This window comes from Heterocephalus glaber, unplaced genomic scaffold (assembly GCF_053883595.1).
Source record: "Heterocephalus glaber isolate CG9 unplaced genomic scaffold, H.glaber_assembly_v1.0 deba00000621, whole genome shotgun sequence".
Lineage (NCBI taxonomy): Eukaryota > Metazoa > Chordata > Mammalia > Rodentia > Bathyergidae > Heterocephalus > Heterocephalus glaber.
This window is the reverse complement of record NW_028258153.1, coordinates 35,354,927-35,367,591: the sequence shown is the minus strand read 5'-3', so window position 1 is coordinate 35,367,591 and position 12,665 is coordinate 35,354,927. Positions and strand designations below refer to the sequence as shown.

Genomic DNA, 12,665 nt, shown 5'->3' with positions numbered 1-12,665 from the left:
TGACACTGCTTATTAATTTGAACTTAACATACTTGGACAGGATTTCAAATACAATAAAATTTGCTGCTGATGGAATCCAAAAGACCTTTTCTCAGAAAAAAAAAGGTGAAAATTAGATGAAAGTTGATGATTTGTTATTTCTAATATGTCTTAGGGAATATTCTAGTTGGCTACTGGAATGTCCAGGTGGGCCTTGGCTAGGTTTGAGAATTTGCAGGTTTGAGTGTGACTGAAAACAAGCCCCCTCCATTCTCGCACTCCAGAGGTAGAGGACTGCAGTGAGTCATCATACTTCCTGCTGCCTCTCAGGACTTCATAAACACAGTGCCCATTGTTACTAAGGCTAATTACCAGTCTCTCCAGGAGAGCAAGAGTTGGTGTTGATCTTACAAAAACAGTTTATGCTACACAAGCTCCCTATTCATGTAATAATTACAGCATATTTGTCTTAAGTGTTTCGCAAGTGTTCTCTTTGAATAACACTGGTGAGATTAAGTAAATTTCTCACTAGCATTATTGCTCAAGAACATCAAACACCGTGGATTGAGATTTCATGTATTCTGTGCATGTCTTCAGCTTCCAGCATCTTCCACCTTTTGCTTTTCTTACATATAAAATAATCTTATTGTGAGGTGATGTCTATTGTTTCTAACACAAATGCCAGGAACTACTTAAGCAAAATATTTGATTTCAGTGCTAAAGGATAGTCTTTATATCTTTATAATGTTGAGTAAGACATCAGAACCAGCCACAGCAGTGCTAGAAACCAGGGACTGTAAAGAATCTTCCTCCTGGAACTCTGAAGGAACTGAAATTTCTGTTTCTCCCGATCATCCAACCTAATGATTGGCAATAAATAGGCTGGTGTTGGCAAGAAGCGGGCATCACATGGCTCTAGTTCTGCTTTGGAAAAGGTCAGTGGGAAGCACAAACCCTGGTCTGCCTTAAGCGGCTGTGTGCTCTGATCCCACGACACGTGCTTCAGGACGCATTACGCAATGCTGGGCCCTGATTAATGCCTGCTTGCACAAGAAGTTTCTCATTACCCTGCTGCAAGCATCCTGGAAATGATTAACACTGTGACATAACTCTGCTCACACAAAGATGGAAGAGCCAAGCACTGCCTCAGAATAAAGTGCTTCAGAAATAACTAAGTGTGTTTTTGGCTTCTTAACATGTACATGATTAAGAACTGTTGTGAAGCAACTCGTTGAAATAGAAAAGCCTATTTGGGATTATGTTTTTAAGAGTGGGATTTTCCTATAAGATTGATCATGCAAAAGCACTTCTGTGTATTGATTTTAACTTTTGTATATTCTAGTTTGCTGTTCAAAGTATCAGGTTTGGTTTTCAGTGCCCCTTCTGATATGTCTGTCATATTCACACACAATGAAACGTTACATGGTGACTGAGTATATATAAGTAAAACAGTAAATGAAAATACTGCATTTGGATAGATGTTTGACTTACCGGTGCAGTGCTATCTTATATGCTGAATCCTTTAGGACTCTGCTGTGAATGGCAGATACTCAGAATAGTTCAAGAAGAAGGAAATTCACTGACTCTCAGCCCCAAACACGAAAGGACTGGGAGGAGCCTCCTTGGGGACAGTGGAATGAGGGTTTCTGAGCTGTAAGGACCCCTGCATTTCCCATCATGTGCAGCTTAATGTGTGGCTTTGTTCTCTAGGTCTGTCCCTGAAGAGTGAGTGGCTCTACCCAGTGGTAGATCCCAGCCCTATACCTCACCACCAGGAAGAAGGGGAACACTCTTTACTCAGTTCCAGCTCAGAAGACCTTCCAGGAGAGACTGCTGATGGACCTAGTGAAGATCATAGGTCCCCCTGTGGCTAGGGAGATGGGCACTACGGAGAAGGGATGCTGCTATTCTAGCCTAAACATCACAACCACCACCAGGGCCAACCCTTCACCCAGTCTACCATCCTTTCCCCAAGATGCCCCCACTTGCTTTAAGGTGTTTCCTGCACTGCAGCACCCTGCTCAGTAAGCACCACCCCAGAGCTCTGTCCAGCAGGTATGCCCAGCTCTGAGTCCAGATCACAGGTCAGGTGTGGCGCCAAAGAACTACATAACCATGGCCTCCATGTCACTGAGTTGCCTCTGCCCACTGAGGGAGGGAGAGAACCTGCCAACATAGGACATACACACTGGATGCATCCCACCTGTCCTCCACACAATAGGGGGGGTTTGCTTGCCAGGCTAGCAAGGCTCAGAGATCCGTCTGTTTGTGGATCTATTTCCCTGAGAGTGGATTGAGCCCCTTAGACCATCTCCATGTGGCGGTTCCTCCTGATAACGTCTTCCTGAAAGGATATTGAAGGGCGTTTCTTGGCTGGGGTCTCTACCATCTCATTGTTCATATACCACCTCATTTTTGTTCATGCAGTTTTAGAGGGTCTTGGGGGTATTGTGGGGGAGGAAAGACCCTTAAAGTTTTCCTTCAGCTTTCCATAAGTGTAAGGCAGGGAGTGCATTATTTAACATCTAATTGACATTGACTCTAGACTGGGTGGATTCTGTTGCCTTCTGGGAGGAGAGGACTTGGAGGAGCTTGAAGGAGCTGCAGGTTCCCAACCAGCAGGGATGCAGACCAGCCAAGAGAGGTGAGAGCTCCATGCACTGTCAGGAAATTGGTCTACCATGGAGATGAGGGCACTGGGAAGGTGCCGATGCCCATGTCCAAGATCTTCTGGTTCAAGGAACACAGACCTGGCTCAAACAAAACTCTGAGGAAAGGGAGTCCACGGACCAGGTTCTCAAATGTTCCCTGGATTCTATGTTCTCCTGTCTCTCCTGCTCTGCCATCCAGCTGAGAGAAGGGTGCCCTTGCCTCCCTGGAAATACCTGGAATGGACAAAGGCCCTGAGCTGGGGTGACGTTCTGTCATGGGCAGCCCTCACTGGAACCCCTGACTGGGTGCCCACCACACTTAGCTTCTAATGCCAGCAGCTAGCCATGCAAGGATGTTGACTTATCCATGCTCCTGTATCTCTAGGTTCTGAATGCATTCCTTTTTCCCTTCTGCACTCATAGCATGACCAGAACCCCAGGATGTGACTTGTGGACCCCAGGAAACCACTCAGCTCTTGCCTTTTATTATCCTTGTTGCCACCAACAGAGTAAATTTGTTTGGCACAGATACACTACCATTTTCCCAATGCCATGAGAACTGTTGAATTTCACAAAGTACCATTCACTCTAAGTCATCATTTAAGCCATACTGGTTATGTATCACTCTGTGTGCTTTCTCAGGAGATGATGAATGTCATATTGGACTGCTCAAAACTTTCAGAAAAATGGGAGCCCCTTCTTTCTGATTCTCATGGAGCTGTCCAGTCATTTTCTGCTGCAAGATGACCAGGCCACACAAGGGAACTTTTCCTAAATAGCATAGCCTGTTTCCTAAATAAAAGTTCTAAAGAAGAGGACACATGGTGGTTTTCTTTCTTCTGAACAATTTACATGACACAGAAGCTGTGTAAGATCAGGTCACCTGCAGTGGGGCCACATGGAAGAAGATGAAGGATAAAAGATGCAAGAAATGAGAATTTACTCATAATCATCCTTCCCAAGCCCTTAGCTAAGATTCTTCCTTCCTAAGAGCAGACTTTAGAAACAATGACCTTGTTTCTTGGAGCTTCTGATAGCTCCATGTGTTGGCCATTGTAGGCAGATCTGTGAAGGGCTGGACATGATGACATGTGACATTCAGGTGACAGCCTGTCTGAGAGGCTTCCTTTTGCCTCCTCCAGGAAGCTTTGTGCATTCTCAGCTTCAGTGCTAGGGTTAGCCTTGGGGAACCCTGGGCTTCCTGTGCCGGGCTCCATTGAAAGCCAGAAAGGTGGTTAAACATCGACTTTTGAGCCATCCTGGGGAAACTGAGTTCCCACCCCCAGCACCCGGCACGGGCACAGAGCAAAGGCAGCCATTCTGTTCCTCAGCAGTCCCCCACTGCCTACGTGCAGGAGCCCCGACAAAGTGCAGAGCTACTTCCTGGAAAGGACGCAAATAAGAAGCCGCTGGCTGTACTCCAGTTTCAGATGAGCTCTGCTGTGGGTTACAAAATCCTGTGTCATAATTTCACTCTGGATGGTTTCTGCTGCTTGTTTCCCTAAGGAGGATTTTAGTGTGTGTGTGTGTGTGTGTGTGTGTGTGTGTGTGTGTGCATATGTGTGTGTGTGTGATTTCTTTTTGGTAATTGGTAATTGTTTTAGAAAACACAGGAGCCCAAAATAATGAGAAGCTCCAGCTCTTCTTTGCTGTGTCCTTGGGTCCCATGCCCTTGGCACACAGGGGTTATGCTGAGAATCAGTCAGGGCTACCTAGCAGTGACTGTGCTCCCAGAAGCCCCTGCCAAGCCTCTGCCAGCTGAGGGGCTCTACACTGGGATGGGTTTATGAACTGCATTGTAAAACCTTAAATGCCTGTCACAGCAATTTAATCTATAATGTTCCTGGCAGAATTTTTTGACCTATAAGAGAAAAGTGGTATTTAAGATCCATGTTATTCAAGAGGGTAGAGGAAGCTGATGGTGGAGACAAAATATCATGGAGCTGTACCCAGGAGGGTCAGGCCTGGGGAGACTGGGACCTCCTGCTGCCCCTCACCCTGTCCCCACCTGCAGGGCTACCGCCCTCAGAGGGACTGTGTGTGAGTCCAACCTACTTGCTAATGTCACTCCAAGTGCTGCCAGTCAGCCTGGTTACTCATATGTCAGCTTTCCATCCTGAGGTTGTGTTTCAGGCACCAACTGCCTTTCCACAGAAAAGCATGAGTCATGCAGAGGCCCAGCCGCACGGTGGGGGAAGGGCACCCATCCCCGGAAAGAATGGGGGCAGGGGCCTTTTTATAGTTTTCAGAGTAGGCTTTCTTTTCCATAGGTTAATTTTTATCTTAACAACCCAGATAGGGTTGGATGGCCTTTTAATGAGAAATCTATGTAAATATAAATAAGAAATCTATTTAAATACAACTGCTTCTGCTTTTTTAAAAGTCAAGGGCATTTGTATGATTTTGAGTGTATAAATAGCTTATATTAATAGTTGTTTAGTAGGCATTAAAATGACTGGGACTGTTCTGAGTGCATTCCCTGAACACCACGTCTAGAAACAAAGAACACTGCCTTCATTTGGCTTCCTGGGGGCTGCTGCGAAATGAGGGTCAGGTGAGCCCCGGAGACCCACCCAGCGCTCAGACAGACGGAGCTCTGCAACCCTGCTGCTATTCTGGTTTCCTGACTTAGGAAAATGGTCTAAAAATAGACTTGAATGAGCATAACCTATAAAAATAAGTTGTCAGCTTCTTTTTTACTCCTGCTGGGTTGAAAACAAAGCTGTCAGCAATTTCTCCTAGTTGAGAAATCTGTATACTTTCTTATTTTAGAGAAAGCTTCTTCAGGGTACTGTGATTGGGTCCCCTTGCATCTTTTAAATGTCAACAAATCACCATATGCTGTTCTAGAGGTTCATAGACTGCTGAGACCTGCCTGCCTACTGCCAGGGAGCGATGGCTGCCTGCTCTGGGCAGCTACATTTGAGCAGCATCCAGCCCCACATAGCCTGGACCCTGGGCCTTTCACTGGGAGCAGCTGAGAGGACTCAGGAGATGGGGCTTGGAGCAGTGGTGGCAGGGAGGTGGAGAGGGTGCCTTTTTCAGATGGGTGGGGCTTCAGGTGAGCCCAGCATTTTTTGACTTGGGTGCCCACAGCCCAGAGCTCTGGGTTTTGAGGAGCTGTGTGAAGAGCTCAGCCTTCTCATCCAGGTATAGTCAGTGTTCTGTGCCAAGTGTTCAACCAGCCCTGGACCAAGATGATCAAAGAGCAACTGCATCTATACTAAAACTGTGCAGAATTCTTTCTCGTCATTTTTTTCCTGAACAATATAATATAACAGCACTTGCCTAGGATTTACCTTAAATACTGTAAGTAATCTAGAGAGGAAGTACACAGGGGATATGCTAGGCTACATGCAAATAAGGCATTGTTCTGTTGTTTTATATAAAGAGTCCTGGAATCAATTCCCGTAGATACCTAGGAATGACAGAGTTTAGCACAGGCTTTGTAGTAGGAAGTCCCATGTGCAGAGAGCTGTGGTCCCAGCTTTAGGTGTCAGCAGTGTCCCTGTGAAACAACCCTGTGTGGTAAGAGCCTGTGTGGGAGCTGAGCCCTTGTGTCACTCGAGAACAGAAAACCAGATGCGTAGGGAGCACACCTTTCTGAGTGGAGAACAATGCTCAGAGTGGTCCCCAGACTCCGTCTATCCCAAGGTCAAATGCTGGCCATGTCAGCCTGAGCAAGCCCCACTCACTTGGGCTGCCTTCATGTCCCAGATGCAGCACTGGACAGCCCTTCACCACCACCCAGATTGTCTGCCTATCTACCTGGTCTGGGGCTGCTTATCATCTTTCTCCATTCCCTAATTTTTTCACATAACAGAAATATCTCTCATTCTCACTTCCAGCACAGATGCACACACACATATATGCCCACACACAGGGTACTAGGGAAGGATTTCTCCTGGTTTGGGGATAGTGACACCCTAAGAATCCAAAAGAAGAAAAGGAGGCCCAGGGCCTGGAAAGCCCTTCAGAGCCAGCCAGGGCCAGCCAGTGTCTAGAGGAATAGAAGAGGCCCAGTGTCCCAATATCTACCAGCACTGCTCTGTCAAGGCATCCAAGAGACCAGTGGCAGAGGGATCTGCAAAACCTAGATGGAAAGTGTTGATGACACTTACTTTCCAGTCTCGTGGGATACTGCTGTCTTAGTTACTTTTTTTACTGCTGACACAAAATACTCCACACCCAAAGTTAAAGGAGGGAAGGTTTATTATAGCTCACAGTTTGTACAGGTTTCAGTTTATAGTCAGCTGGCTCTAAGACAGGATGGCATGGCAGAGGGGCATCACAGAGAAGAAACAGTTCATGGTGAGCAGAAGGCAGGAGGCAGCAAGCACCAAGCAAGTGACAAAAATGACCTTCTTTCTGTCCTTTATATTCTATCCAGGCTACACGCCCTTAGGGCAGGTAGCACTCACACCCAGGGGGGGCCTTACCATTATCTACACCCAGAACTATGCCAAACCAATCAATGGACCAACTTAGTAATCATACACCCTTGATGCCTGCATCATACAATCGCAGCATCACATACTGTAGATTTGGCCACCTCTGAAAAGCCCCACCTGTGACTACGTGAGGATTTGGAGGACATCTAAGATACAAGTCAAAACAACTGCACCACAGCCCAAAGCTTTCATGTGAGCTGATGAGCTAATTTAACCATTTGTAGAAGGTGCCAAGGGGGAGAGTGCATGTACCACTCAGAACTTGGGGGGGGGTACTGGGGATTGAACTGTGCTTGCAAGGCAGGCACAGTGCCACTGAGCTAAATCCCCAGCCCACCACTCAGAACTTTTGAAAGAGCTGGAGCCCTACCTGCCCCAACTGTGTACCTGTGCACACCACTAACAGGTAGGTATCAGGAGCTATTGCCAGGAAGAGGAGCCCAGGTTCCAGGCACGCTAAGTGTCTCTGTGCTCCCTACCTGCAGTGATGACCTACAGGTACCTCTGACCTGGCACCATAGGCAAAATGCACATCACAGATCAAAGGTTATAAAATATTTCTAGAAAATGTAATTGGATGCCACCAACAGGTGTAGTCCCATATGCATCATCTCCAGAGCAAATGAAATTTTTAAAAGGAGTAAAAAAGACTTTGAAAATGAAATGGAACAGATCACTGATGCTTTGATGGTCTTTGAACCCTAAGAAGAATGACCTCTTGGCATGGTGTGTCAGTCAGGTTTCCATCACTGTGACAAAATAACTGAGATGAACAATTTAAAAGAAGGAAGGGTTTACCGTGGCTGTAGGTTTCCAAAGTTCAGCCCATGGTCAACTGACTCCATTGCTTTAAGCTGTGTTGAGACAGGAACAGAAGGCAGTGGGAGTGTGACATGGAAGAAAGCTACTCACCTGGAGCCTGGGATAGGACATATCCCCAGTGTCAGACTCCCATAACTCACTCCCATCAATGTGGTCCCACCTCCTAAATTCCTTTCACCCCTCTCCCCAATATGGCCATCAGATTGAGCATTCATCCACATGGGTGAGATCAGAGCTCTCAGAATTTAATCACCACTCTGACATTGCTGTCAGGGACCAAGCCTTCAACATTCGAGTCCCTGGGGCACTGAGGCACATTTAAGATTCAAACCCCAACACATGGACAAGGCAGGCTGACCTGCAGACTGCTTCTTGTGGTCCAGGGAGCTCCCTGTCCCAGCTGTCTTTGTTGTGCTGGAGACAGGGAACTGCTGGCTGCTTCCAGGAATGTGATTCCTGAGAGAAGATCTGGCACTGGAGAGAGGCATGAAGGAACAAAGCAGCACACACTGTTAGGGTTTCCATGTGGGAACCTGGGCCTCAGTGTGTGGTGTTAGAGGTGGGTGGGCCTTTAGAGGCGGGCCTAGGAAGAGGCTGTTAGGTCCCCGAGTGCTACCCCCAGAAGGACTAAGTGAAGATCTGGAGTTTGTTCTCTTGAAACTGAGTCATTAGAGAAGAATAAACGAGCTCTTGCTCCTGTTCTGGGTCCTGTCCCTGCCTATGGTTCCTCCTGATGTGCTGGTACCATTTTACCACCTGCCATGTATGGGGGAGCCAGGCAGCATCACCAGAGTGGGCAGTGTACTGTCTCAACTCAGCCTCCACAACCGTGAGCTAAATGAACCTCTTTCCTTCATAGATCCCCGCTCTCAGGAATTTTGTTGTAGAAATGGAAATAGATGAACACAGTGATCTGAGTGCATGGTCACTGTCAGTGTGCAAGCCACCTTACAGACCCATGGGGGCCCATGTCTGTTTCCACCAGTGCCTGATGCACAGAGGAACCTCCTCCTGTTTCAATTCCTGCTATGTAACAATCCATCCCCACATTGGATTCTTAGAACAACAGTGTTTCCTTGCTTTTGATTCTGGGCAGCAGAATTTGGGCAGGGCTCAGCAGAGCAGTTCTGCTGCACTTGGTGTTGGCCGGGTTGCTCTGTGACCACTCTCCCTGCGGTGTCCCAGGGGCCTCCTCTTCAAAGGCCTACTCTGCATGGCCAGGTGTCTTTGCAGCATGGTGGCTGAGATCCAGTCAGGAGAACAGAGATGCTCACAGGCTGGGAAGGTCTGGGCTAGGAGGCCCGGAAGTTCATGTCTGTTGGCCAAAGTGGAGAGGAAGTGGACATCGGGCTTTGTGGGCTTAGGTGGGATATGCATAGACAAGGCCCGGCATGTACCCGGTGTTTAGTAAGCACCCTGCACACAGAAGCTCTGCATTGCTATGAACTTTTTAGTCACTCATGGGGCACCCACCACGTGTTCACCTTGTCCCAGGGAACAGATGTTCACTGCTCAAAGCCTTCCTGAGGGGATGACAGGGCAGAACTGGGCCATGCCAGGATTCGAGGATGGGCAGGGCAGGATGTTAGCAGCCCCCACCCATACCACAATGCTCTGCAAGTAACCCGCATGGCTCTGGGCCCCTGGCTCTTGCGGGTCAGGTCAGCAGTGTGGACTCCTCTTACTGTCCTGGCTCCTCCCATGGCAGGTATCCTGGGGCTTTGCCCATCAGGGATCCACCACATGGTGTTACTGAGCTGGCTGAACCACAGATACCTTATCCCCTCAAGTAGCACAGGGAATTCGGGGCTTGGCTGGATTCATGGCCGATGTCACAGAGCTGTACTGAGTCACATTCTGGGCCATGGGACAGGAAAGGTCACAGCTGCTCCTGACCACCTGGTGCCACCGTTCTCTTCCCTCCTGTCACCTGGATCCCTCTTCTCTTCCAGGCAGGGAAGTTAGTCTGTCCTTCTTTTGCTGCCTTAAGCCTCCATCCCCGCCCTCTATTCCTGAGGCCCCTCCATTTCTCAGGACTACTTGGCACTTCCTGGGAGGCTCTGGCAGCTACTGGTGAAGTCACGAACTGTTGAAGTGCTAGAGCCAGGTGGGGAGGTGGGGGAGCACCTCCAGGGCCACTCATCCCAGCCAGGGCCGACAAAGGAAGGGACAGGAAAGGAACCAGGCAGCGAAGAGAGGGAACTGCCCAAGAACAGTGTCCCAGGGGTGAGAGGCTTGCTCAAGGAGCACCTTGTCCTCGAGTTCCCAGCCCTGCCTGCATGTTACAGGTCCTCGCCTCCACCCTCAGAGGTTTCCAAAAGTCCTTTGCCAAAGCCCTTCTGCTCCCCAGCCACAGCCACACTTGCCAGTCTCTGGGGACAGGACCCACGCACGGGAGCTTTCTGAATTCCCCAAGTTATTGTCATGGTCCATCCATTGACCATGATGTGGTCAGAGCCACTAACTCCATGAATGAAAATGGGTTCGAGCATCACTCAGCTTGCGCTTTTTGTACACTTCACTGGAAAGGTGCTGGATTCCCAGAATGGGGAGATGTGTGGGGCTGATCCCTAGCTGGGAAGCCCTGTCTTATCCGCCTACAAAGAAGCCAGGCTCCCCAGGAAGAGGAAATGGGTGTGGCTGGGGTGGTGCTGTCACCTGCCGTCCTAGCCCTCCACAGGCGGAGGTGGGAGGATGGCTTGGGCAGCGTGGGCAATAGAGCAAGACCCCACCTCAGGAAGAAAGTGAAGAAATGTGTGTCTGTTCAGCACCCGAGAGGAAGGAACCCTCAGATGCTGTAACCTCAGAGGCTTGGGCTAGCGGAGGAGCCCAAGAGCCTGTGTGGCGGTGTGCGTCCGCGTGTGCTAGCATCTGTGTGATACAAGTAGTAGCACCCGGGCATTCATAGCACAGCACAGCAATTATGCAGAATATATTTGCATTCTCATTTTGGTAGCAGAGTGGAAATAGAAATAAAAAAGCTGAGAGAGAGAAGGAAGGAGGAAGAGAGAGGAAGAAGGGTGGTCACAGAGCTGGATGGGATTCTTGGAGCTGCAGATCCTGGGGAAAGCTGAGGTCATACAGCAGAGAGCTCTCTCTTTCTTTCCCCTAATTAATTGCAGTTGTAACTCCAGGGTGTGGGCTGGGTGGAGTCCTTTTTTCTTAAAGACAGTTGGACAGCTCCAGGCTCCAGGATTTCATCAGGTGTGCAGGTCTGCTGCAGTGCTGTGGGAGGCATTGTGTAATTTCAGCTGTCCTGTCTCACAAGTTGTGCAACCCAGCAAGCGCCCTGCATCATCCTCAGGACAGGAGAAATCCACGGCACTGCCTCATGCTGAGGAAAAGATCTCACTTCTTTCATTTTTATAAGGGAGAGACTTCAAGATGAAAATGCTTTTTTAAAAAAAGAGAAATACAGAAAAGAAAGTAAAAGTACCAGAGTCAGCCACACACAACAGTATACATTTGTAATTCTAGGACTCCAGGAGGCTGAGGCAGGAGAATTGCTAGTTAAATCCCAGCTTGAGCAACTTAGTAACTTAGTGAGACCCTGTCTAAAAATAAAAACAAAAAATGACTGGGATACAGCTCGGTGCAAAGGTCCCAGGTTCAGTCCCCAGCACCACAAAACAAAACACAGAGGCCCCTCATTTACAATGTTTAACAGCACACATTGCTGCCTTTCCCATTTTGAGCAGTGTAGCAAACCAGAGTGGCTCTGGTCATGGCTTTTGGGTGTGGTTATCTGGCTTCAGAATTCAATTTAGGAAGGTCAGATGGCATCTCCTTGCCTCAGTTTCCTGATCTATGAAATGGATAAGCAGTGGTGACCTCCTAGGTGGTAGGAAGTACATCTGTGTACACAGGCTCAGAAGTGAAGGGAGACCAACACTGCTGGCTGTCACCTTCCCCACAACCATCCCTGAGGTCTTCCTGTGCTTGTGAAAGCAGACGCATGCCCATGTGCATGTGCACAGACGCGAACACACACAGGCACACATTCTGACAAGCCCATGCTCAAGTGTATGTGCACATGCGTGCATACACAAACACATATGCACACGTCTGTGAACACACACCTCCTCCCCCCCCAGACAACAGCATCACTCTCTCACGCAGGGCTTCAGCTCCTGCCTCGTCTGTCACGGACGTTCTTCAGTCATCTTCCTGGGGGCACCGTTTTACCTAGCTCCTCCTCCCTTCGAGGACACCCACATTATTCTAAGGTTTTGTTGACATGCTGTCCCTGCCACAGGCATGGGCAGTGATGGGGAGGCACAGCTGTAATTGTCTCAGCTACTACCAAGTCCGACCACGAGTGAGTGTGCCCATCTCCCTGCAACCAGTCGGGGTGGATAGAGTGAACACAGATGCCGAAGTGTGCGTATCTGATAGTGGAGCAATGCATTTTCACTTTAATTTGCATCTTTGTTAATTATTATTCATGTAAAGCTTTCCAGTTTACCTTGTACAATATACAGAAACCACTGTTAACAATGTCTGTTACTTGTTGGCCTTCACAATTTGAGCCCCTGTTGTAGAAAACAAGAGTGTGTACAGATAGTCCACAGTGAACTCAAACCAATAACGTATAAGATGAGCACACTTAGGTAAAGAAGAGTTCCGAACTTGAGACCTTAATATTGTTCCAAATTTATATATACATGTTACATATATGCATTTTATTTTATATGTATGAAATTGATAAAATGTGATAAATGTTTAAATTAAGAATTATTACAATAAAAGATATATGGCCATT

The 12,665-nt window shown here is 48.1% G+C and overlaps 1 protein-coding gene across 2 annotated transcripts in view; it reads left to right on the top strand.

Annotated features, from left to right (window-relative positions):
• Window positions 1-12,665, top strand: part of LOC106008188 (uncharacterized) — a 27,776-nt gene extending 15,111 nt beyond the window's left edge. For both annotated transcript variants that reach the window (XR_002391026.2, XM_087206373.1), the window contains one exon: window positions 1,690-12,665. Coding sequence is in view for 1 of the 2 variants with exons in the window: in XM_087206373.1 (XP_087062499.1) it covers window positions 1,690-1,853 (164 nt within the window). In the remaining variant the exon portion in view is untranslated. The remainder of the gene's footprint in view (window positions 1-1,689) is intronic.